Source organism: Silurus aristotelis (assembly GCF_946808225.1).
Source record: "Silurus aristotelis genome assembly, chromosome: 15".
NCBI lineage: Eukaryota > Metazoa > Chordata > Actinopteri > Siluriformes > Siluridae > Silurus > Silurus aristotelis.
This window is the reverse complement of record NC_139588.1, coordinates 7,495,503-7,519,730: the sequence shown is the minus strand read 5'-3', so window position 1 is coordinate 7,519,730 and position 24,228 is coordinate 7,495,503. Positions and strand designations below refer to the sequence as shown.

The window sequence follows — 24,228 nt, the reverse complement described above, 5'->3', positions numbered from 1 at the left end:
GATTGTTTTAGATATGAAGATATAACAGTATTTCATGTGGAGCAGAATATGACATTGCATAGCCTTTTTAACAGTGAGAATTTTATTAAATTTTTTTTATATATTCTTCTAAAAGTATCGGTATTGATATCGATGATACTTGATCTTGAAAGTACTTGGTATCGGTCACCCTTGAAGAGCCCCTAAAGAAAGATCATGCTTTTTAATTGTGGGAATGTTGTTCTTCCAATGATAAACTGTCTAGTTTTTGCACCAAACACATGTTTTGGAAATATACTTGAATTTTTTAGCTCTATCAAAAGTGGTCCAAAGAAGGAACAGCGATGAACCTGTGAGGCCGAGTTTCATTGATGAACGTTGGGAGACAACACAATATTAGTGATCATAATGTACACACATATACACACACACACACACACACACACACACACACACACACACACACACACACATATATATATATATATATATATATATGTACGTATATAATTTTTTCTTCTTATACTTTTTACTTCAGTCGTGCTGCATTCTGATTGGCTGATCTGTTGATCTCCAGGTATAATTGGCTTTTCACTCCTCGGTCGCGCGCTTTGATCCCGTCAATCTCCCAATCCGTTTCCGCCAGAGCGCTCGTGCGCTGCGCCGGTCCTCATTCACGAAGCCGTTTCACGGAGGACTAGTGCGCGAGCTGCGCTGATGACGCTAACATCCGCCTCCAGGTGAGGTCAAGCATAGCGGAAAACGGAAGCGCATTGTTGACAGGTGGACCGGGGGTGGAGAAATAAAATAAAACAAATAATAATAATAATAAATACATAAACACATCCTATATGTCCGACGTACGACGGTGAGAGAGATGGATCTGAACAAAACGGTGTTATGTGAGAGCCTGATTATTTGGGTAAGTTGAAAATCCGGTGTCATTTATCCGCGCGGTCCACCGGAATGTCCTCCAGTCACGGGTTATTTATGCAGCTTAAAATCAATGACGGTATCAGTACCTGCCGCAGGTAATCAGATGTCGTGCAGCGTGTTTATTTCTCTCTGCGGAGACATTATAACACAACACCATCTCAGTGATCACAGTGAAGTCCTGTAGGTTTTAATGGTTAGAGGAACATTTGTGTTATAACTCGTGTGTTTATGTTCATGGACTGCATGAGCAACCATGATGTGTTGAAGGTGAACCTCTAGACTGTTTGTAGAAGTTCTTAGGTTTCTCATACCTTATGCATTTCTTCTTCTTTTGCACATATCTTGCATTACAATTTTTTCCTTCACTTGAGCTTGAAAGCCCACACCTGTATGACATTGAGTTTGTTCCATGGAAATATGGGTTCAGAAGGTTGGAGTGGAAGTTCTCAAGATCCCAGTTACCATAACCACACTCAACATTTCATTTCAATACGAATCCCAACATAAATTGAATTGAATTACTATATGGACATCCGAATTTATGTGGTCCTTCTCAAAACTGTAAAAACGAACTTGGGGGCACACATTTGTATCAGATGTGGTTGAACGTGGTAACGTTTTCCATTCACTTGAACTACGAGACCCAAACCTGTGCACAAAGCTGGGACCATGAAGATATTGTTTACATTGATTTACATTGAAAGATCTTTATTGACCTGCTACAGAGCTTTGACCTCAACACCACTAAAGACCTTTGGGATGAATTGGAGCGCTGACTGCACTCCAGGTCTTTTCAGAATAAAGAAGCTTTATTTCTTGTAAAATATTCTGTACATTGAAATTGATTCTTCAACTATTCCAACTTGTTAGGAAACTGGGGTCAGAGCTCAGGATCAGAGTAGCAGCAGTGTTTCTATCCAAGACTTTATCAACACCCCAATGGCTGAATGAGCACAAATCCCCACAAACACTAAACCTACTGTAACATCTTTCCTAAAGAGTGGAGGCTATTGTGTAGTCTATATAGTGCATCTAGATCTTTCTCCTTTTGGCTTAAAGTGAAAAATAATCTGGCAACCAATTAATTGGCTAGTAATCTAATTGAGCGTCAATGAGATTGAAACACCTCAGTTGATCAAACTGGGGGTGGGGGGGGGGGTAGATCTGAAATAATAATATTTTTTTTACGACATACACTTAAAGCAGATGTTTTGCTTGGGAATCTAAGTGATAAACATGCAAATGAATATTTGAACGGAATCTGCAGCGGGCATTGAATTCGTTCGAATCGCCGGAAATAATCGCATGTAAACGTACCTTATGAGAGTGAGAGTGAATTCGTGAGTTTGCATGCACTGCGGGTTTTTTTTTTGCTTTCTTGGCGTCAAAATAATCAGTGATATGAATATCCGGTTTTGTTTGTATGTCTTTCAGATGCAAACCTTTAACACTGCAGCACCATGTAAGACAGTGGAGGATCTGACCTCGGGTGCAGCTATGGCACAAGCTCTGCATCAGATGTAAGTCTACCTTACGCTTCTTTTTTTTTTTCTTCTCACTTCTCTTCGTTTATCCAAGTCAACCTTTTTAGTAACTGCCTTTTCCCCTCCTAAATATTTCACAACCCTCACTGAATCGTGGGTATTCTGCAGGATCCTATTACGTGAGCAAGGATCCGCTCTGCCTGAGAAACCTTTAATATGGCGGCGGAGGAAGTGTGTTTCTTGGAGGTCTGTGTGCTTGTCTTAGATTCCCCTCAGTGCTGTCCCAAGAACAGTAGTTAAATTTTTGCAGGATTTATTTGGAAATATCATAACCAGAAACTGATTTCATCCTGAAATTGATCCAATCAGGATGAAAGTCACATCAAGGTACAATTAATAGATTAATTCGTCTTTGTCATTCAGACATGTTACTTAAATTTCATGTACTTACACTTTCTTCAAGTTTTGTCAAAAAATAGTATCATTAGTAGATGAATGGCACTACAATGAGGTAACTACAAATTGTGCACTTGTATTTTTCTATGAACTTCGATGTGTCAGTAAAAGGTGGTAAGAATTAAGTGGAAATTATGTATCGTTCTTTATTGTCAGTCATTAAGGCAAAATGTATTTATTCATTAATGATACAAAAACACTGATAATACAAAAAAATGTATATATAATAATTGTTTTAATCCAAAAGGACATGAACACACACCATGCTGTAATACACCAGTTTGCCATTCGATAATTCTTGTTGGTTTCCTCAAAACACAAATATTTGTGTCGATTTTTCTTTGCGGAATCCTGATCAACTGACTTCATTTTGGAATCGATCCCAACACGGTCCAAAGTCACCGCATGGTCGAATGTTTGAAATAGTATTTTCTTCAAAACCATTCTTATTGTGCATCTTACAGGGATATTATTTATAGTTATTTGTTTATGTTCAGGAGTCAAAATTGACAGAGATCGCATTAGGTTTAAGCTTCCTAAATACACTCTATATGGACATCATTAAGGAAAATACCTAATAATCTAATTTAAGTGCAGTTTTAGAATCATTTCGAAGGACTCGCCAAAAACAGCACATACAATATATATATATGTTTAAGAAATGTGACTCATACAAGTTCATAACAGAAATTGGTTTGTCAAATGTTTACATTTACAGTCAGAAGATGTGTTTATGGAGTAAGTCAGATATCAACCAAATAAGATAAGATAAACCTTTATTCGTCCCACCGTGGGGAAATTTCTTTGTTACAGCAGTATGAAGAAAAATAAAAAATAAATGCAAATATATAAAAGAATAGACAAATAAGACATACTATAATATTACAAGTATATACACAACACAATACATAAATACAGTTAAGGGAAAAAGAGGGAAAGCGTCCTACATGCGCTGTCCCTCTAATAAACTCATTTCTAATCCTGTCCATCCTCATCACTCCCAACAAAAACCTCAACATCTTCAGCTCTGCTACCTCCAGCTCCACCTCCTGTCTTTTACTCAATGCCACTGTCTCTAATCCATAAAACATCACAGGTCTGATCACAGTCTTATAAACTCTCCCTTTCACTCTCACAGATACTCTTCTATCACAAATCACTCCTGCTATCACTCTTCTTCACCCACTCCACCCTGCCTGCACTCTTTTCTTCACTTCTCCAACACACTCTCCATTACTTTGCACTATTGACCCCAGGTACCTGAACTCCTCCACCTTCTCCACCTCTTCTCCCTGCAACTGCACCACTCCTATTCAATTCAGTTGTATTTGTATATTGCTTTTAACAATGGGCATTGTCGCAAAACAGCTTTCCAGACATTAATACATTACAAATATAAATTTTACATTTCTAAATTAGTCTCCAAGTTTATCCCTAATGAGTGAACCAGTGGAGTCAGTAGCAAGAATAAACTCCCTGAGATGCTATGAGGAAGAAACCTTGAGAGAAACCAGACTTGAATAGGAACCCATCCTCTACTCTACTGACACTGAACCTCCATTCATTATAGTTCCATCATTGTTGAAGTTATCAGCTGTTAACTGATAGATTACTAGTATTAGGATGGACAGTTTAAAGATTTTCTTATCAGGTGGCAGTGTTTTTATGATGGAGGAGCTACAATATTTACCACTAGTCAATATTTCTGAAACATTCTCCATAAAGAAATATTACTGTAATGACTACAGGCAATGCAGTGCTGTCGAAATCACAGGAGAATTCTTCATGCTCTTATAACTTCTTATTATATATAGAGATTCGTCCTGGTTCAGTGACAGCTGGCTGACCCGGATTAAGGACGACGTTGGAGATAATCTGAGACTCAAGGTAAACTACTATACCTTCCTCTAGCAGGTTTATTCACTTTTAAGCTTTTTGTGGCAAACTGTTTAGCTTTTTTTTCTTCATTTATGTTTCCCTGCAGTTGAACAACCTTAAGAAGATCCTGCAGATGATCGTTGATTTCTATAACGAGGTAAGTCTGAGAGCGAATCAAGAACCAATAAAAGAATTACTGTGCATCAGAACAGCCGAAATCTTCACGGCAACGTTTATTGCCGTTTATACAGCAGGGCCTGCTTTTATTTCTGTCCAGAGAGCAGCACGATTTTTCTTTATTCTATATTAGCATAAAGAACATTGTTTAAACCAAGTTTTAAACCTAAATCTTTTTCAATTTTTATTCCTTCAATGTTATTCATCATCCCTATATCATTTCCTTTTGTGTGTGTGTGTGTGTGTGTGTGTGTGTGTGTGTGTGTGTGTTTGTGTGTGTGTGTGTGTCTTTGGGGTAGGTCCTGAATCAGCAGATTTCAGGCTTCCCAATGCCTGATGTAGTGCGCGTGGCTGAACACTCTGACAACGTGGAGCTCGGACGCCTCCTGCAACTCATCCTTGGCTGTGCAGTTAAATGTGATCGGAAACAAGGTACCTGTTATACTCATTGGCCTGTTACTATTTTCTATTATGTAGTCTAAACATAATTTATGATGTCGTTCAGTAAATAAGCACTTTGTTAAAATGCAACTGATATATTACCTCACTGCAGTGATATGTGCCTCTCGATAGAAATGAGTTTGTCTAGTATTTACATTGCCGTGAACCAGGGCCGGCGCTAGCTGTAGGCGAAGCAGGTGATTGCTGAGGACCTCGGGCTGGAAGGGGGGGCCTCCATAACCGTAACAAACCTACACTATATTGCTAAAAGTATTGGGTCACCTGGTCATAAGTATGGTATGGGATTTTTTTAAGCATTGAATTTCACATTTAGTTCCAATTTGCTTATATCATTCTCTCCAATCTCCTGGGAAATGTTCCACTAGATTTCGGAGTGTGCTGATGGATATTTGTGTTCATTAGACACAAGGGTGTTATGAAAGGCAGTGATGTAGGTGAGAAGGCCTGGGGGTGCGGTCAGCGTTCCAATTTATCCAAAATGTGTTCAGTAGGGATGAGATCAGAGCTCTATAGCAGGCTGCTCAAGATCTTCCTCTCCAAAGCATGTAAGCCAGATCTTCAAGGACCTCACCTTGTGCACATGGGCATTGCCATGCTGGAACAGGTTTTAGGATTCCAAGTTCAAGTAAATGCAAAATATAATAATAGCGCATCTAAAGTACGATTGAGTGCCTCAGCTTTGTGGTAACAGTTTGGAAAAGAACCATCAGCGAAAAAAAATTGTAAAAGTTTGTAAATAAAAATTACACAACACTTTATTGGATGTTATTTAATTTAGTTTATTTCATTTTATTTGTATAGCACTTTTACCCGTGGATATTGTTTCAAAGCAGATTAACAGGAACAGATAGAATTCAGTGCTTACAGTGGTAATTAAAAACCTCCCTGAGAAGGTATGAGGAAGAAACCTTGAGAAAAAACAGACTCAAAAGAAAACATATCACTGCAGTTATATGTGTTTGATCAGGACAGTGAGGGTTTACATGTTTTTTTTCTTCTATATTTTTTTAAACTATTTATTTATTCATTTATTTTTAGAGTATATCCAGATCATAATGACCCTGGAGGAATCTGTGCAGCATGTTGTCATGACAGCCATTCAGGAGGTCAGTTTGGTTTATTTTTTTACATATTTTTAAAGATACAGGGGTGGACAAACTATAAAATTGAGCTTCATCATGCATGGCCATTCCTATATTTTTTGGCACCAATCATTCATTTCTTTTGGGTTAAAGCTAAAATAATACATTGTAATGGAAATTAATTATTGATGAGGGGATGGCGATGTTGCCCTCTCTAATGCTGATAAAGTTCATGTAGTAGAACATTGTGTTGTTGCTCCCTGGCAAAATGTCACCAAGTAGTTGTAGTAGGTTTTGGCTCTGAGCTGCAGTGCCCTGTTAAAACCCTTCCATTGTTATATAGCATCTCTGTTTTTGCTTGACCTGTTTAACTACATGCTATAACCCCATGTTGTATTTGCAAGATTTATTACAACTTTGTGCTACAGTTTGTTTAGCTAGATTTTTTTTTTTACATACAACATTTTCTTTACACTGTGTTATCTACTACATTTACATTTCCATGTATTTATTTATATATTCATACCCAAGTACCCAAGGTAAAGTTTGTTGCAAAAAGATTTTAGGGTTTATTTTCTTCCTCTTATTGTTGAACCCACTTGTCCACCAAGCAACTTTAAATAAGAATCAACAAAATCTGCTTGTGTTGTGTCTAATTGTAAATGATGATAAATCACACATTTTTTTATTTTATTTTTTGCAGTTAATGAGTAAAGAGTCCATGACCCAATTTGGTCCCGAGCCACAGGGTGATGTAGAACATCAGGTAAGAGATTTAAGCGACTAATTCTATGGTACATACATACATGCATACATACATACATACATACATACATACATAACTACATACATACATATATAAATATACACATACATATGTACGTACCTACATACATAACTACATACATACATACATACATAACTACATACATATATAAATACACACATACATATGTACGTACATACATACATAACTACATACATACATACATACATACATACATAACCAAATACATACATAACTACATACATACTGTACATACATAACTACATACATACATACATACATAGATAAATACATACATACGTACATACGTACGTACGTACATACGTACGTACGTACGTACCCAATTTGGTCCCGAGCCGCAGGGTGATGTAGAACATCAGGTAAGAGATTTAAGGGACTAATTCTATGGTACATACATACATGCATACATACATACATACATACATAACTACATACATACATAACTACATACATACATACATACATAACCAAATACATACATAACTACATACATACTGTACATACATAACTACATACATACATACATAGATAAATACATACATACATACATACGTACATACGTACGTACGTACCCAATTTGGTCCCGAGCCGCAGGGTGATGTAGAACATCAGGTAAGAGATTTAAGGGACTAATTCTATGGTACATACATACATGCATACATACATGCATACATACATACATAACTACATACATATATAAATACACACATACATACGTACGTATATACATACATACATAACTACATACATACACACATATATACGTACGTACATACATACATAACTACATACATACATACATACATACATATATAGATAAATATATACATACATAACTACATACATACATACATACATACATACATACATACATACATATATAGATAAATATATACATACATAACTACATACATACATACATACATACATACATACATACATACATATATAGATAAATATATACATACATAACTACAAACATAACTACATACAAACATACATACATACAGATGATGTGTAAATGTCCATGTCTGTGTAAGAGTCCAGTGTGGCCTGTGAGGCAAACATGTTCCAGTCAGTATCCGTAAACTGTTGCTGTAGAGAAAAGAGTTCTCTGGCCATACCTTTACTGTCCTCACAGCTGGTTTCACCCGTTTGATCAGTGTGTGTATTTGGGTAGCATGAACACAGAGAGGTGATCAGACTGTCCCAAATGGGGGAGGGGAATGGCCGTGTATGCCGCAGGTATGTTTATGTATACCAGTGTTTTGTGCCCTCTGGTAGAGCAGGAGAAATTCTTTATTTGACTCTGAAATAATTCTTTATATGACTCTGAAATGTATGTCTTAAGATTTGGGAATGCTCACGGCATGGCATGTATTTGTTTGCAGCTGAAGAAAGCTCTGGAGGACTTGAGCCAGCTGAGTGCAGAGAAAGACGAGCTGGCTCAACGTTGTCAAGAGCTTGACATTCAGGTGAGGACTTTGAGTGCAGGCATTGCTACGAAGATATACAGAACTTTTCTTCCAGAAGAAAAATGAAAATGTATGTCAGAGAGCACAGAGTCTGTTTTAAATCTTAGAAAAAATACAAAAACTTGAATAATCTTTCTCTATTGGGTGTGGGTAAGGTATTTATTTTTTATTCACAGATGCTAGGTTTATGTAGTGGATGATCTCTTGTTATTAACACACACTAGAGCAAATCTGCACAAAAGCCATGATGAAGTATATAAAAAAAAGGCTGATTTTGGTTGTACCTCCTTTCTCCCAGCACTTTTAGAAACAGAATCTTTGAGCCCTGATGTTTATGTATGTATGTATTTATTTATTTATTTTCAAAACAAAACCCCTCTCCTTCATGGATGAGAACGTTTTTGTTATAGAGGGCTGACAGTGATGGTTGTTCCTCACTGACTTTTGGCTGAGCATAAAAAAAACTTATTCACCTCAATCTGAGAACAGTACAGGTTTGTTCCTACACTGTTTATTTTACTCAGCAGGGTGTTACCCGAGTATGCGGGTACTGAATATACACCTAGATCTTCAAATAAATGCACCTGCAGGTTGTTTCATGACCGAAAAGTTGCTAAACGAGGAGATATTTAGGGCTTCGCCTATTGAGAAATGATCTTGGAGCACAGTATCACTGTAATCCCGTCCTCTCACTGTTGTGAAACTGACCCAATGCTGACACTGATTTTTAACAGATATAAACGTGCCCTTGGTGACTGAAAGGTAAGTCCAAATGCATGGCTATAAAGCCTAATCCAAGCCTTACTAAAGTGTCGTCCTAACCAACCTAACCAACCTAACTCTGTGGAAGTACTCACAAAACCTGAGCTTTTTTTATTTAAAAAAAAAACCAAAACAAAAAAAATACACAAACCCTGCTCGGAAAAGACTTATTCTGTGGTTAACATCAGCTAATATACATGCACTTTTTTCTGTTTTGATATCCTGATCCTGTTCTGACAGTTAATAATAATTTTTACTGCTTTAAAACTTTTCCGGTTGTGTTTTGTATTAACCAATCAAAGTCTTCCAAGAGCAAAAGTGGTGCACCAATTTATCCAAATAGCTTTTTCTGTTGTGACACTCCAGAATGGGTTGGAACAGTAACAAATCGTCCCAATAACAGCAACGGCTTCTCACACAATCTCTTCAAAAACCATCATTTTCTTGGTTCATTTAACCTCTGACCCTGTTAACAGGTGGCAATTCTGCAGGAAGAGCAGAATAGCCTATTAGCGGAGAACGATGTCTTGACGGATCGAGCCAGCCAACTGGACTCCTTCGATGATCCCTGCACTCCGTCAGGGAAGAAACACAGTCAGCTCCAGCTCCAGATAGAACAGCTTCAAGAAGAGAACTTCAGGTACTATAGAGTTCACGCATATAACTAGCTTTCAATCTGAAAATTGAGTGTGCTCTTAGAGTGTGCTTGTGCTCATTCAGCCACTAGTGTGGTAGTAGTTCAGAAGTCAGTTACTGATGAAGGTGAGGTGAGGAGACATGGGGTGCTCTTGGAGCTCTTTACAAGGCCACTCAAGATCTTCCACTCCATCCAATGTAACACATATTTTCATGGAGCTGGCTTTGTGCATTGTCTTGCTACAACAGGTTTGGGTCTCCTAGTTCAAATGAAGGAAAGATTCAATGCTACTGCCTCCATAGATCCCAATTCATTGTGTGCAAACAGTTTGTAGAAGTTCTTCATACAACTGGTGTCTCAGTCCATTTTGTCCATTTAATGTATCTGTTGAATTATTGATTCTTAATAATTGGTCAAAAAGAGGTATTTTGCTCAATTTACCTTTAATTATATATTATTATTAATAATTAATGATATTCTTCTAAATCTAGTCATCTATATTTTAATATTGTCATTTTCGAATTCACACCAATGCAAGTGTGATTTAAAAAAGAATAGCAACAAAAAAAAATTAGATGCAGCTCACTGGTAAGTGGCGCTATGGTGAGCTATTTTTAGAAAAGGCCTGCGGGCAACTCATGTGGTCCTTGCGGGCAACCTGGTGCTCACGGGCACCATGTTGGTGACCCCAAATTTAGTGCTTCACATCATTGTCTTTATCTTTGTTGGTATTTATATACTGTATAAAAATGCACTCGTCCTAACATGAAACATTGTTTCTATAGTAACAATGTAGTCAGGAAATAGTTTAGCTAATGCTCCAAGTAAACCTTTAAAAAACATGTAAGTGTTGAGATGGTAAACTTTTGTCCAAGGATATTTTTTTTTAACGTCAACAGTCAATAGCAACGTCCGTTGATTTTTTGACACACAAAAGTATTCAGGAGAGTCGACTTAATGGTCTTCCAAGTTGGATTTCCGGAACATTCCTGAGGCAATGTCCATGTTTTCAAAGCTTTCATAATGTTAAAGTTAAAATATAAAAGTTTCCATTTAAAAACAAGTTAGCATTAGCAACCTAGCCATGAAATGGAGTGGAAAACACTTTGGGATGCTCTATTATTAAAAAAGCTGTTCGCATGAGGGCGCATTACACCATCCTGTTCCTTTTGTTGATTTACAGTTTACAGTGTTTTTTTTCTCACAGTCACAATCAGTGCCACAGATTAAACAATATAATACACAGTTAAATGGAATAAGGAGTAATACTAACAAATTGTTGTTGGGCCCTTGAGCAAGGCTTTTAACATTCTCTACTCCAGGGGCACTGTACTGTATCATGGCTGGCGAACTTCCGAAACAAGTGGGGATATGGGAAGCAAGAATTTCAATATGCTTTAATGCATATGTGACTAATAAATGCTCGGGGTTTTTTTTTGTGTAACTGGTTTAACCCAGATTCTGACTTAAGTAAATGAGTCAACCCCTTATATAACATACAGTATACATTTTGTGTGTGCGCCTATTTTAAAGTGATAAATAGTTTAACCTCAGATTAGATTTTAGATTAGATCAATAATACCAACGGATTGATTCGATTTTAAGTCGGTGGACTAATAAAGTGATTGTAATGTAAACCGAAATGCTGAAACACAGACTTTTCAAAAAACATGTGACCTGCAGTGCCTGTAAGGTGTGTAATTGTTTCTGCTTTCTCTGTTTCGTTTTGCGATTGTAAGACTGGAGGCAGCTAAAGATGATTACCGTATTCACTGTGAGGAGCTGGAGAAGCAGCTGGTAGAGCTTCAGCATCGTAACGATGAACTCACCAGCCTGGCTGAGGAGTCACGCTCGCTGAAGGACGAGCTTGATATTCTGAGGTGTGTCACAGAGATTTATTTATCTTTACTGTGGTAATAATTGGACTGCTTTTTCCAATATCATACTGATGTGCTCACTGAGAAGTTTCTTACATGTTCTTGTATGTTTTTTTTTTATTGTTTTTTGCATAAAAATGACTCATGTTTCATGAATTAATTTGCTCTGAAGTTACAGAAACACAGCTTCTCTTTTGTATTTTGTTGCTATCTGCCATATTGTTAACTCTAGCTAGATATGTTTTGACAGAAATTCAACTTTTACATTAGGAGGGAATTTCTGTATCTGCTTTCACTAAGGAATATGTGGCACACACTCTCTGAAAACTAGCATCATTGGCATGATTTTGCCCACACACTCTCCAGCAGTCACCACTACACCTCCTGTAATTGCTTACGTACAGTGAGGAAAATAAGTATTTGAACACTCTGCTATTTTGCAAGTTCTCCCACTTAGAAATCATGTAGGGGTCTGAAATTGTCATCGTAGGTGCATGTCCACTGTGAGAGACATAATAAAAAAATAAATCCAGAAATCACAATATATGATTTTTTAACTATTTATTTGTATGATACAGCTGCAAATAAGTATTTGAACACCTGAGAAAGTCAATGTTAATATTTGGTACAGTAGCCTTTGTTTGCAATTACAGAGGTCAAACGTTTCCTGTAGTTTTTCACCAGGTTTGCACACACTGCAAGAGGGATTTTGGCCCACTCCTCCACACAGATCTTCTCTAGATCAGTCAGGTTTCTGGCCTGTCGCTGAGAAACACAGTTTGAGGTCCCTCCAAAGATTCTCTATTGGGTTTAGGTCTGGAGACTGGCTAGAATCTTGATATGCTTCTTACAGAGCCACTCCTTGGTTATCCTGGCTGTGTGCTTCGGGTCATTGTCATGTTGGAAGACTCAGCCTCGACCCATCTTCAATGCTCTAACTGAGGGAAGGAGGTTGTTCCCCAAAATCTCGCAAGACATGGCCCGGTCATCCTCTCCTTAATACAGTGCAGTCGGCCTGTCCCATGTGCAGAAAAACACCCCCAAAGCATGATGCTACCACCCCCATGCTTCACAGTAGGGATGGTGTTCTTGGGATGGTACTCATCATTCTTCTTCCTCCAAACACGTTTAGTGGAATTATGACCAATAAGTTCTATTTTGGTCTCATCTGACCACATGACTTTCTCCCATGACTCCTCGGGATCATCCAAATGGTCATTGGCAAACTTAAGACGTGCCTGGACATGTGCTGGTTTAAGCAGGGGAACCTTCCGTGCCATGAATGATTTCAAACCATGATGTCTTAGTGTATTACCAACAGTAACCTTGGAAATGGTGGTCCCAGCTCTTTTCAGGTCATTGACCAGCTCCTCCCGTGTAGTTCTGGGCTGATTTCTCACCTTCTTTAGGATCATTGAGACCCCACGAGGTGAGATCTTGCATGGAGCCCCAGTCCGAGGGAGATTGACAGTCATGTTTAGCTTCTTCCATTTTCTAATGATTGCTCCAACAGTGGACCTTTTTTCACCAAGCTGCTTGGCAATTTCCCCGTAGCCCTTTCCAGCCTTGTGGAGGTGTACAATTTTTTCTCTAGTGTCTTTGGACAGCTCTTTGGTCTTGGCCATGTTAGTAGTTGGATTCTTACTGATTGTATGGGGTGGACAGGTGTCTTTATGCAGCTAACGACCTCAAACAGGTGCATCTAATTTAGGATAATAAATGTAGTGGAGGTGGACATTTTAAAGGCAGACTAACAGGTCTTTGAGGGTCAGAATTCTAGCTGATAGACAGGTGTTCAAATACTTATTTGCAGCTGTATCATACAAATAAATATTTTAAAGATCATATATTGTGATTTCTGGATTTTTTTTTTTTTAGATTATGTCTCTCACAGTGGACATGCACCTACGATGACAATTTCAGACCCCTCCATGATTTCTAAGTGGGAGAACTTGCAAAATAGCAGGGTGTTCAAATACTTATTTTCCTCACTGTAGGTGTGTGATTAAAAAGCTGCATAGTTGTTTGTATAGTTTACTTTATATCTTACATTCATATCCAGCCCACCCCTATTAGAGACAGCTATATTGCAGCCCACGTCTATTTATTTCATGTTCTTAGGGAGGAGGGGAGACATTTCAAAATTTAGTTTCATTCATGAATATGACCCGAAACATCATCAGATTTTCACACAAGCAGTATAACTAGGGAAAGGAAATCCAATAAAATAAATGAGACAATATATTATACTTGGTCATTTATTTTTCGAGAAAAGTTATCCTTTATTACATATCTGTGAGTGGTATATGAACCTACTACTCTCATGTCTGTGAAAGTATTTAAACCTTTGCTATTAGTATCTGGCGTGACCCCCTTGTGCATCAATAACTGCAAGTGAAGGTTTCCAGTAACTATTGATCAGTCCTGTTGATCTGTTGTTCACTTTAATCAATAAATAAATGGCCAAGTTTAATATTTTAGAATGATCGAATATTCAGGGTTTCAATGGTTCACAAACTTTTCAGCAGCACAGTAACATTTTGGAGAATTTCTAACTCTTCAAAGGCCACAAATGTGCACGTTTGGGAGATTTTTTTTTTATATTTTGATTTGTCATTAGATTTATTATTTTAGAAATGTGAATCCCAAAATACTGCACAACTGGAAGGTTTTTACTGCGCTTCACTTTTTCCTCATTTGTTATGTTACAGCTTTATTTCAATTTTGATTAAAATCATTATTTTCCTTAAAGTTCTACAAAAAATACCCCAAAATGATAATGTAAAAGAAGTTTGTTCAAAACCTTCCAAATATATTAAAAAAATAAAAATAAAAAATAAGTCACTGGTACATAAGTATTCACAACCTTTGCTCAATACATTGTTGAAGCTCCTTTGGCACCAATTACAGCCTTAAGTCTTTTTGAGTTTGATGCTACAAGCTTGGTACACCTATTTTTGGGCAGTTTCTCTCATTCTTCTATACAGAACCTCTCAAGCTCCATCAGGTTGGATGGGGAGCATCGGTGCACAGCCATTTTCAGATCTCTCCAGATCTCGCCACTCAAGGACATTCACGAGTCATCCCATAGCCACCCCTTTTTTATCTTAGCTGTGTTCTTATGGTCATTGTCCTGTTAGAAGATAAACCGTCACCCGAGGTCCAGAGCTCTCTGGAACAGGTTTTCATCCAGGATATCTCTGTACATAACTGCATTAATTTTTCCTTGATTCTGACTTGTCTCCCAGTTCCTGCCACTAAAAAACTTCCCCACAGCATGATGCTGCCACCACCATGCTTTACTGTAGAGATGGTATTGGCCACGTGATGAGGAGCGGTGCCTAGTTTCCTCCAGAGATGGCACTTGGCATTCAAGGTCTGAGAGTTCTTTAGGTGCCTTTAGGAAAACATCAAGTGGGCTGTAATGTGCCTTTTACTGAGGAGTGGCTTCCGTCTGGCCACTCTACTATATTGGCCTGAATGGTAGAGTGTAGCAGAGATAGTTGTTCTTCTGGAAAGTTCTCCACTCTCCACAGAGAAACGCTGGAGCTCTTCAGAGTGGCCATCGGGTTCTTGGTCACCTCCCTGACTAAGGCCCTTCTCCCCCAATTGCTCTGTTTGGCCGCGCCGCTGCGCCAGGAAGAGTCCTGGTGGTTCCAAACTTCTTTTATTTACGGATGATGGAGGCCACTGTGCTCATTAGGACCAAAAACTCTGTCAGATGTTTCTGTCAGATCTATGCCTCGATACAATCCTGTCTCTGAGGTCTACAGACAATTTGTATTTATTTTTAATACATTTGCAAAGATTTCAAGCAAACTTCTCTCACGTTGTCATTATGGGGTATTGTTTGTATAATTTTATGGAAAATAATGAATTTAATCCATTTTGGAATAAAGCTGTAACATAACAAAATGAGGAAAAAGTGAAGCACTGTGAATACTTTCCGAATGCACTGTATGTTAAACAAAAAAAAAAAACCATGAAAAAAAAGATTTTGTTGAATAAATAAATACAAATATATTAAGTAATAAATACAAAATTCAAACCAGTCACTCAAACACGTATGATGATCAAAACCCTTACTTTTGTTTTATGAAAATCTGATCTTCAGTATGCAATTATGAATTATGAACTTGGCTTATGAACTTTTTACAATTTTGTTTAGCGTGAAACGACTCAACCTGGTAAGTCCCGAAATATAGTCATTGCAACCTTCTGACATCTAACTGTATGTTTGTATAGGAGCTGCTCTGATCGGGCTTTGAAGCTTGAAGCCTCCGTGGAGACGTACAGGAAGAAGCTGGAGGATCTTGGTGACCTGAGACGACAGATGAAAGCTCTGGAGGAGAAGAATATGACTTACATGCACAACACTGTGAGTCTGGAGGAGGAGCTTCGCAAAGCCAACGCTGCTCGTGCCCAGCTAGAAACGTACAAGAGACAGGTAAAAAGCAGGATGTAGCTCATCAGCACATATATATTCATGTAGCACACAGTTTAGCTGAATAACTGTGACTTCCTGTTTCCAAGTTAATAGAAATGTATAAATAAATGGAAATTTCCACCCAAAACACCAAAGTTTATTCTGAAAGGTATAAACACACCATACAAGTAAACACACACCCTAGGCATTTACATATTTTTAAATCAGGTCCAGGAGCTTCACAGGAAGTTGTCTGAAGAGACTCGCAGAGCTGATAATCTGGCTTTCGAGATGAAGAAGTTTGAGGAAAATCATGAAGCCATATTAAAGGAAAAAGAGGTATAAACTTGTATCACTTACAGATTTATATAATACAGAGCTTCGTATAATAAAGTGTTCGATTGTACTGTACTTTTCTACCAAATCTACCAGAGGATCATCATTGAGCGAGACTCTCTGAAAGAGATCAATGAAGAGCTCCGCTGTACACAAGCTCAGCAAGACCAGCTTCTGCAAGCAGGTATGTCATTAGAGAATATAAATAGAAAAACATCACTAAGGTATCGCGTTATACTCAAACATCACGGCTCTCGGATCAGAAGACTGTTGAGCTAAAATTAAGCAAACTACATTAGTATTGAAAAAAAAGAGTTATTAGTTGAATTTTACCATCTGCTATCAATACAATAATATCGGTAGCTACCATGACTTGTTTTTAATGACACTCAACAATTAGAAAAAAGTGGGAGGACACAACAGATTACTCACTATTACAGAGATGTAAGCATGACGTTGTCGCGGTGTTCAAAAACCGCCATCTCGTATTCACGATATTTCTGCCAAGACTATTTGCCAGATCCAAATGAGGGCTTGATAATAAGCTGAGAAATATCAGACATATAACCTTGTAAATCAAAGCTCAGAAATGAATTTAGCTTCCACTCAGCAGAGAATAAGGAAATCCTGTATGTTTTTGACCTTCAGAAATGTATAAGACTGGAAGTCCGACCCGGGACACCTTGGCAGCTGAGATGTTGCCCATCGAGTACAGGTACTGTGGGATCAGTTTCCGATTTGTGGTGTAAGTGCTGCCGGGATGGACAGGTTTGACATCTCTGTGTTTGTATAAAGGGAGAAGTTCATTCGCTTGCAGCACGAGAATAAGATGCTCCGGGTGCAGCAGGAGGACTCCGAGAACTCGCGTATTGCCGAGCTCCAGATGCAGCTGGAGGAGGCACGGCGCTCACGTAGTGAGCTAGACACCGAGAACAGGTACCGTGTTGCAACTCTTACACATCTTAAATCAACTAGACTCACATGTGCACATTAGGAATTGGATTCTAGGCGGTGTGTAGCTTGATCTATTAATGCTTTGTGGCACAAATACAGAATTGTGGAAAATGTAATGGTGAACGTGGTTGTCGTAGGTTGGACAGAGAGAGCATCATTGAACTACAGCAGCAGGTTGAAGACTTGCAGAAAGCTCTCCAGACCCATGGAGCCAAATCTGAGGATGTGAGTGTACCGCTATAACACGCTGTACATCCTCATGTCGTTAGTATACAGTAGATCATTTGAATCTTTTTAATTGAATCGATTTTTTTTTTTTTCCTAGTCTCATCTAAAGAAGAAGCTGGATGCTCATATGTAAGTTTTCATTTGATTTCATCTGTCTTTACTGTGTTTTTTATAAACCTATAGGAATCTGGGGGTCATCAGGACGTATTGTACTTCTAAAAGAATATAAAACTTGCCAGTTCACCACAACAGCATGTAACAGTGTAGGTAGAAGTGATGTCTGGTTATGACATTAGATCGGATGATTATATCGATTGCATAATATGAGTGACTATTAGATACACACTCACACTGTTTAAAGTCCGTAAGCCATGATCAGAAGTTTGCTGTCTGTCCTTTTGTGTAATTTGGACTGGACCCTGTGTGCTTAGGGAATTTATTTTTAGTTTCTTATGCAAGGACCTGCAACTACGACATAAAATGAAGCTCAGAGCTAGGAGATCTGCTATGTGCAATCAACTGACATGACTCCCTAAATAATGGTGCATGAATCTATAAGTGGTAAGGTAGCCCAGTGGTTAAAGCTCTGGATTACTGTTCGGAAGGTCACGGGTTTGAGCCCAAGGCTCACAACTCTCGTTGCTCCAGTGGTCCATGTAACAGGGCTGGACATATGCTTTGACTTCGGCTTCCTATATTGCTGTGATATGCAAAGATATAACAATGTCAAGTTTATTTCTATAGCGCTTTTTACAAGGACATTGTCTCAAAGCAGCTTTACAGAATTTAACAGTTAAGGTAAAAGGTGTGTATTTATCCCTGATGAGCAGCGGTGGCGACTGGGGCAAGGAAAAACTCCCTTAGATGAATGATGAAGAAAACCTTGAGAGGAACCAGACTCAAAAGGGGAACCCATCCTCATTTAGTTGATATTAAGAGTGTGATTGTACATTTTACAACAATACAGAACACTGGATAGTGAGAACTAACATGAGCACTGGAATGTAAGATTATGTGTAATGTTCTTTCTACAATCTTATACAGTCATTTAAGATTATTGAACCAGGAGCTACTGAGCAACTCATAAAATGGCTCCACATTTGGGATCAATAAAGTGTTCTTTAAAAAAGAATAAAAAATAATCTTTATACCATTCTGATTATCATGCATACACCTGATGGTGGTGCTGTTGTGCTTGGTTCAAACAGACATATCCTATTGCTATCAGCTGCCCTGGTGCACACAAAAACGCCTTCAATGTATCTCATACTACGAAAAGGTGAAGCTTGGATAAGGCATCAAATATGACTGATTTCCTAATCATTTATACACAAAGACCTCAATTTTTAATCAGGCCACATGTAATAAAATCATGTTAGGAAAATTGGTAGAAAGAGAGAGAGAGAGAGAGCACCCTTCCAAATCTATCTCACTCTTTGAATCTAACTCCATGTCCAACATGATTTTGTTTGTACCTGTTCTTTAAGGGTTCAGCTGAATGAAGCACAAGATGAGATCATGAGGAAGAAGGAGCTGCTGGAGGACCTGCAGCCGGATGCGTCTCAAACTTGTGAGTGTACAGTTTGATTCCGGATTTCTGACATTAAATTAAAAAATTAGAATAGAAATAATTGACCAACAACCATACAAAAATATGCAAGGTTTTGTGACAAGTCAAAGTTGAACAAATTACACAGATAATGATTTTTATTTTTTTTACTTTATATTGGTCCACTTTATTGGGTTATATACAGAATACATCTAGAGATCAACACTGTCATTTAGATTAGTAACAAATGGCACAGATTGGAATTGTATAAGAAATCAAACCTTTATACTTAAAAAAAAAAAAAAAAAAAGTGAGAGTGGGAAGGCTTAAAAGATATAAATTATATTTATACTTAATTATATCTACATGTAAGTGGCAGTGCTGCAGGTGGATTTCTTTTTTTGACTCTTTTACAAAAACAATATCAGATGGATTTCAGTGTTAGCTGATACTCAAGAATTGAAGTATTGATATCTGTAATAAAAAACAACAAGTGGTATCAACACATCTCTACATTTTACAAGCTTGTGTTTGTTGAAACACATAATGTTTTTCCACCCTAAACTGACTGTTCTTGTGGGTTTGTGTGATTGTCAATTCATTTTGGATAAACTCCAGATGAACTGAAATGACCTCATCCGATATAGATCTTTTTTTTTTCTTTCTTCAGCAGCACTGAAGATGGATGAACTGATGGCTGCTCTGAAAAAGAAGGACGATGACATGCGAGCGATGGAGGACCGATACAAAATGTATTTGGAGAAAGCACGCAATGTGAGTAGGCCCAGGGATGAGCAGTATTTCTGATGCATGTATTTCATATAGAAAATAGGATTTTGTATTTGGAAAGGTTGATGAAAATGGCTTCATATGTTGTATACAAAATACGTGTTTTGTATTTTTGTAGTTTTAAAATACTGTAAAATACTTTGTAAGAAGTCTACATAATGACATCATAAAAATGCGGCCTCTGATTGGTGCCTACTTGGTAGTTCACCCAGACGTGTTGAGATCAGAACAGAAAACTGATCCATATGGAAGAAGGTGGTGAGGGTAAGAAACGTGCAGACTTCCAGCTTCCAAATAGGCGTTCAGTAATTGATAAATATTTGATTCTTGAATATTGTATCCTAATTAAAATAGCAGTTTGGTAGGATCATGATTTATTAGTTAGAAACGAGTTGCTACTGTATGAACGAGGGTGCCATCGGGTGTCTTCTTATGAATGACTTGTTTGTTATTGAGTCGGTGTTGCTGATGCAGAGTAGGTCCTTTGTTACTAAACACCACGTTACTAAATTAGGATACAATTATGAGTCATTTGTAAACTCAACACTAAATCCTGGTTTTTAGGGAAATGAGGAAAAAACAGCATCAGCATATTCATTCATACCTACGGAAATTAGTATGTGGCATTTTTGTATTGAGTGAGAGTCAATCTACAGGGGGCCGTGTAGTGTCTTTTGTTTTTTTTTTCAGTAAAAAAACAACACGGATTAATTGATTCTGTTTTGTGTGTGTGTGTGTGTGTGTGTGTGTGTGTGTGTGTGTGTGTGTGTGTGTGTGTGTGTGTGTGTGTGTGTGTGTGTTTGACAGGTGATCCGAGCACTGGACCCAAAACTGAACCCAGCCTCAGCTGAAATTCAGTCCCTGAAGAACCAGCTGTCTGAGAAGGAGAAGAGAATAATTACTCTAGAGGTCTAAATTATACCCTATTTATTATTCTGCTGTTGCATTATGGATTCTTATTGGTCAGCGGGGGTTTTGATTCATTTTCTAGAACAGCATGACTCTAAAAGACGCACTGACCGATTTATATTAATAGCCTAGTTTTACGATGTTATAATTTCAATAGTAATCATTAATTCCCAGGCTCCTCATTTAGTTTTCTTATTAGAAATGTATAATACATCCCTTTTTTAATATCCCTTTTACACATTTATGGACTAATTCTCCAATGTCAGCACTGTGTCAGTCCAAGTCAGAGGTAAAGCTGTGTCTTAAAGTTTACCTCTATGGGAAAGCAGCTTTTTTTTTTTGCCTTAACTATTAGTGAAAGTGTAGGAAAAATTTTTGATAAGCAATGTACAATGCAAGTGATGATTACAATAAATGGATAAAAAACGTATGTCACTTTAACAGTTCGGCCATCCATGTTCCTTCTAATTCAGCACACAAACCATGTAGTCGAGTTAAAATAGAGATACACGAGGTAAATTGTTACTCCAGTAAAAGTCAAAAATGCTCCCTTTTTACTTTTACTTGGGTAAAAATTCAAAAGTATTCGCCTTTAAATATACTAAGTATCCAAAGCACTATGATTTATTATGAATATAATGTTCCTTTTATCATTTTTGTCACAAAACTCTTTACTTAATAAACTCAATTCATGTAAAAAGACTCTAATGTTACTCTCCGCACACTGACCTATTAATAGAATGATATTAATGACTTAAACACTGATTGATTTCTATTTAAATTATCATGAGCCCAAAACCTTCTTCAAAAAAATCACACAGCCATCGTGGTTGTGACAAATTCAAGTCAGGAATTTTCTGTTGTTAGCTGTTGAACTGATGCTGAACTGGATGTTGGTGATAAGTAGATGCCACCAAGCGCCAATCAGAAGTCAAAACAGAGCGTGCGCTCGATCCTGATTGGTGGCTTGCTGCATGTTTGATTAGTTAAGTTTTTATCCGCTCATAAAAAAAAAAAAAAACGGAACGACTGATTTCCCAAAATGTAAATGAGTAAAAAGATAATTGACTTTTAAATGTAGTGAAGTTGAAGTAAAAGTCTCCCCAGAAGGAAATTCTTTAGTAAAGTACAGATCATTTCATTTTCTTCGTTTTCGATTTTCGCTTCTGTCTGTGTGTAACTCCCATTCTTATTTTTTTTTCTGCAGAGAGAGTGTGAGCAGGCTAAGCTGAGAGAGTACGAGGAGAAACTAATTGTGACTGCATGGTACAATAAGGTAAAGAGGATTCAATCTGCGTGTAAATATTGGGAATACATGCACATGTTTGAAATGAACGTCTTTTTGTCTATCGCTTGCTGCACAGAGCCTGAATTTTCATAAGCTGGCTATCGAATCTCGTCTGAGCGGCTGCGCGAATTCTCTGGTGCCACCTGGCCAGTCGTTTCTGGCCCAGCAACGTCGGGTGACCAACGCACGGCGCACCATGTCCATCAACGTGCCTGCCGGCTCTTCCAAGTGATGACTCGACTTTTCCAGATATAAATCTGTTTTCTCTCTTTTTTCTTTTTCTTTTTCAAGTGCACACTTAAGTGACCTTAAACACACTGGACTCCTGAATAAAGATGCCATAATGTGAACGTTAGCACTTAGGAACATCCCCCCAGAACCTCCACCACCCCCAACACATACATGTGCACATTTATAAAGTGGATGCATACACACACACACACACACAAACACACACACACACACACACACACACACACACACACACACGTGTATAATATATGCTTCAAGAATCGAGCACAGGCTTAACACTACAGAAACAATACACACTCAAGCACAGTAAGCTAATTTTACACACTATTTGCCATGCACACTACAACCTACAGCCTCTGCAATTAGTTACCTATGACACGCAGCACCAGCTGTATTACTGGCTCGATATCTATATTTATATCAACAGTTCTGAAATATGACACAAAATTCTGAGAAAATATCTTGATATTATGCTTGGTATGGGTTTAGCATGCATGTTAAAAACTCAACTGGACTTCCAGTAGCATTCTATGCAGTCAGGTAATGTGTACTAGTATACTGTAAGTATGAATACTACTATTGCCCTGAATGTGTGTGTGTGTGTGTGTGTGTGTGTGTGTGTGTGTGTGTGTGTGTGTGTGTGTGTGTGTGTGTGTGTGTGTGTGTGTGTGTGTGTGTGTGTGTGTGTGTGTGTGTGTGAGAGAGAGAGAGACATATGTTTATTGACATTTCATTTAGTCTCTCAGCTTCTATGCATGTTCATGAAGTCAGCTACATTGAATGATCTGGATAAAGCTTCAGGAAAAACGCATTTTTTGGTGCTGGACACCGAGTGCTCTTTTTAAAACAAGAATTATTATTACAAGATGACTACTTTTCTTATAATTAAATACAAAAAGTCAACAGCTCAGACACACTGATAAAAAAAATTGTAGGTGCTACAGCCAGTCTTTACTCAACTAGAACAAGCTGTGTATTTCATGTCATATCCGTAATAACTTTATTTAATACAAAGTTGGTCTGTGATTGAAGTTGTGCATGCTCTTCCAAACAGTCTGGCTTTAATGTGTGAAAGTATCAGATATCAGGATTAAATCACCAGCTCTCGGTCATGGCTTTGTAGCCCACTTGTCCTTATTAGAGGGTAAAATGTTATGGCCTTTTTAAACATTTTCCTCTGCCTGATTACTTTCATTTCTGCCAGTATCGTACAAACCGCAATGGTTCTTACTTTTGCTCTCACCCTGGTTAAGGGCAAAGAGGCCTGTGTGTGTTGTTCAACAACGGATTAGTAAACACTAAACACTGGATTGTCTCAGTTTACACTCTTAATGATGAGTTCAGTTTCCTAAATACTTAAATCTCTACATTTGCTTTCTATTTCAATTATTATTACATGGAATATAGGAGTTTTATCCTTTAATAGGGAAAAAAACACTTTGAATGATAGATAGGTAAAATAATAAAAAAAAAAGAAAAGAAAA

General features: G+C 37.8%; 1 protein-coding gene across 9 annotated transcripts; it reads left to right on the top strand.

Annotated features, from left to right (window-relative positions):
* Positions 1-605: 605 nt before the first annotated feature.
* On the top strand, positions 606-24,228 carry hook1 (hook microtubule-tethering protein 1). 9 transcript variants are annotated; one of them, XR_014537068.1, is made up of 23 exons: positions 606-719; positions 2,350-2,435; positions 4,670-4,742; positions 4,840-4,890; positions 5,210-5,342; positions 6,411-6,478; positions 7,158-7,220; positions 8,654-8,737; positions 9,976-10,139; positions 11,876-12,016; positions 16,259-16,460; positions 16,668-16,778; positions 16,872-16,959; positions 17,424-17,490; positions 17,571-17,711; positions 17,867-17,954; positions 18,055-18,086; positions 19,445-19,527; positions 20,177-20,280; positions 21,103-21,204; positions 22,412-22,480; positions 22,569-23,390; positions 23,446-24,228. XR_014537068.1 is itself a non-coding variant. In XM_083563312.1 (22 exons), the coding sequence occupies exons 2-22, from the start codon at positions 2,350-2,352 to the stop codon at positions 22,722-22,724; spliced, it is 2,106 nt and encodes a 701-aa protein (XP_083419438.1). In that variant the 5' UTR covers positions 606-719; the 3' UTR covers positions 22,725-24,228. The 9 variants fall into 9 exon arrangements, 5 of the variants coding, with proteins under 5 accessions (XP_083419438.1, XP_083419440.1, XP_083419437.1 ...); XR_014537069.1 differs by having other exon boundaries at positions 657-719; positions 20,180-20,280; XR_014537070.1 differs by having other exon boundaries at positions 684-901; positions 20,180-20,280.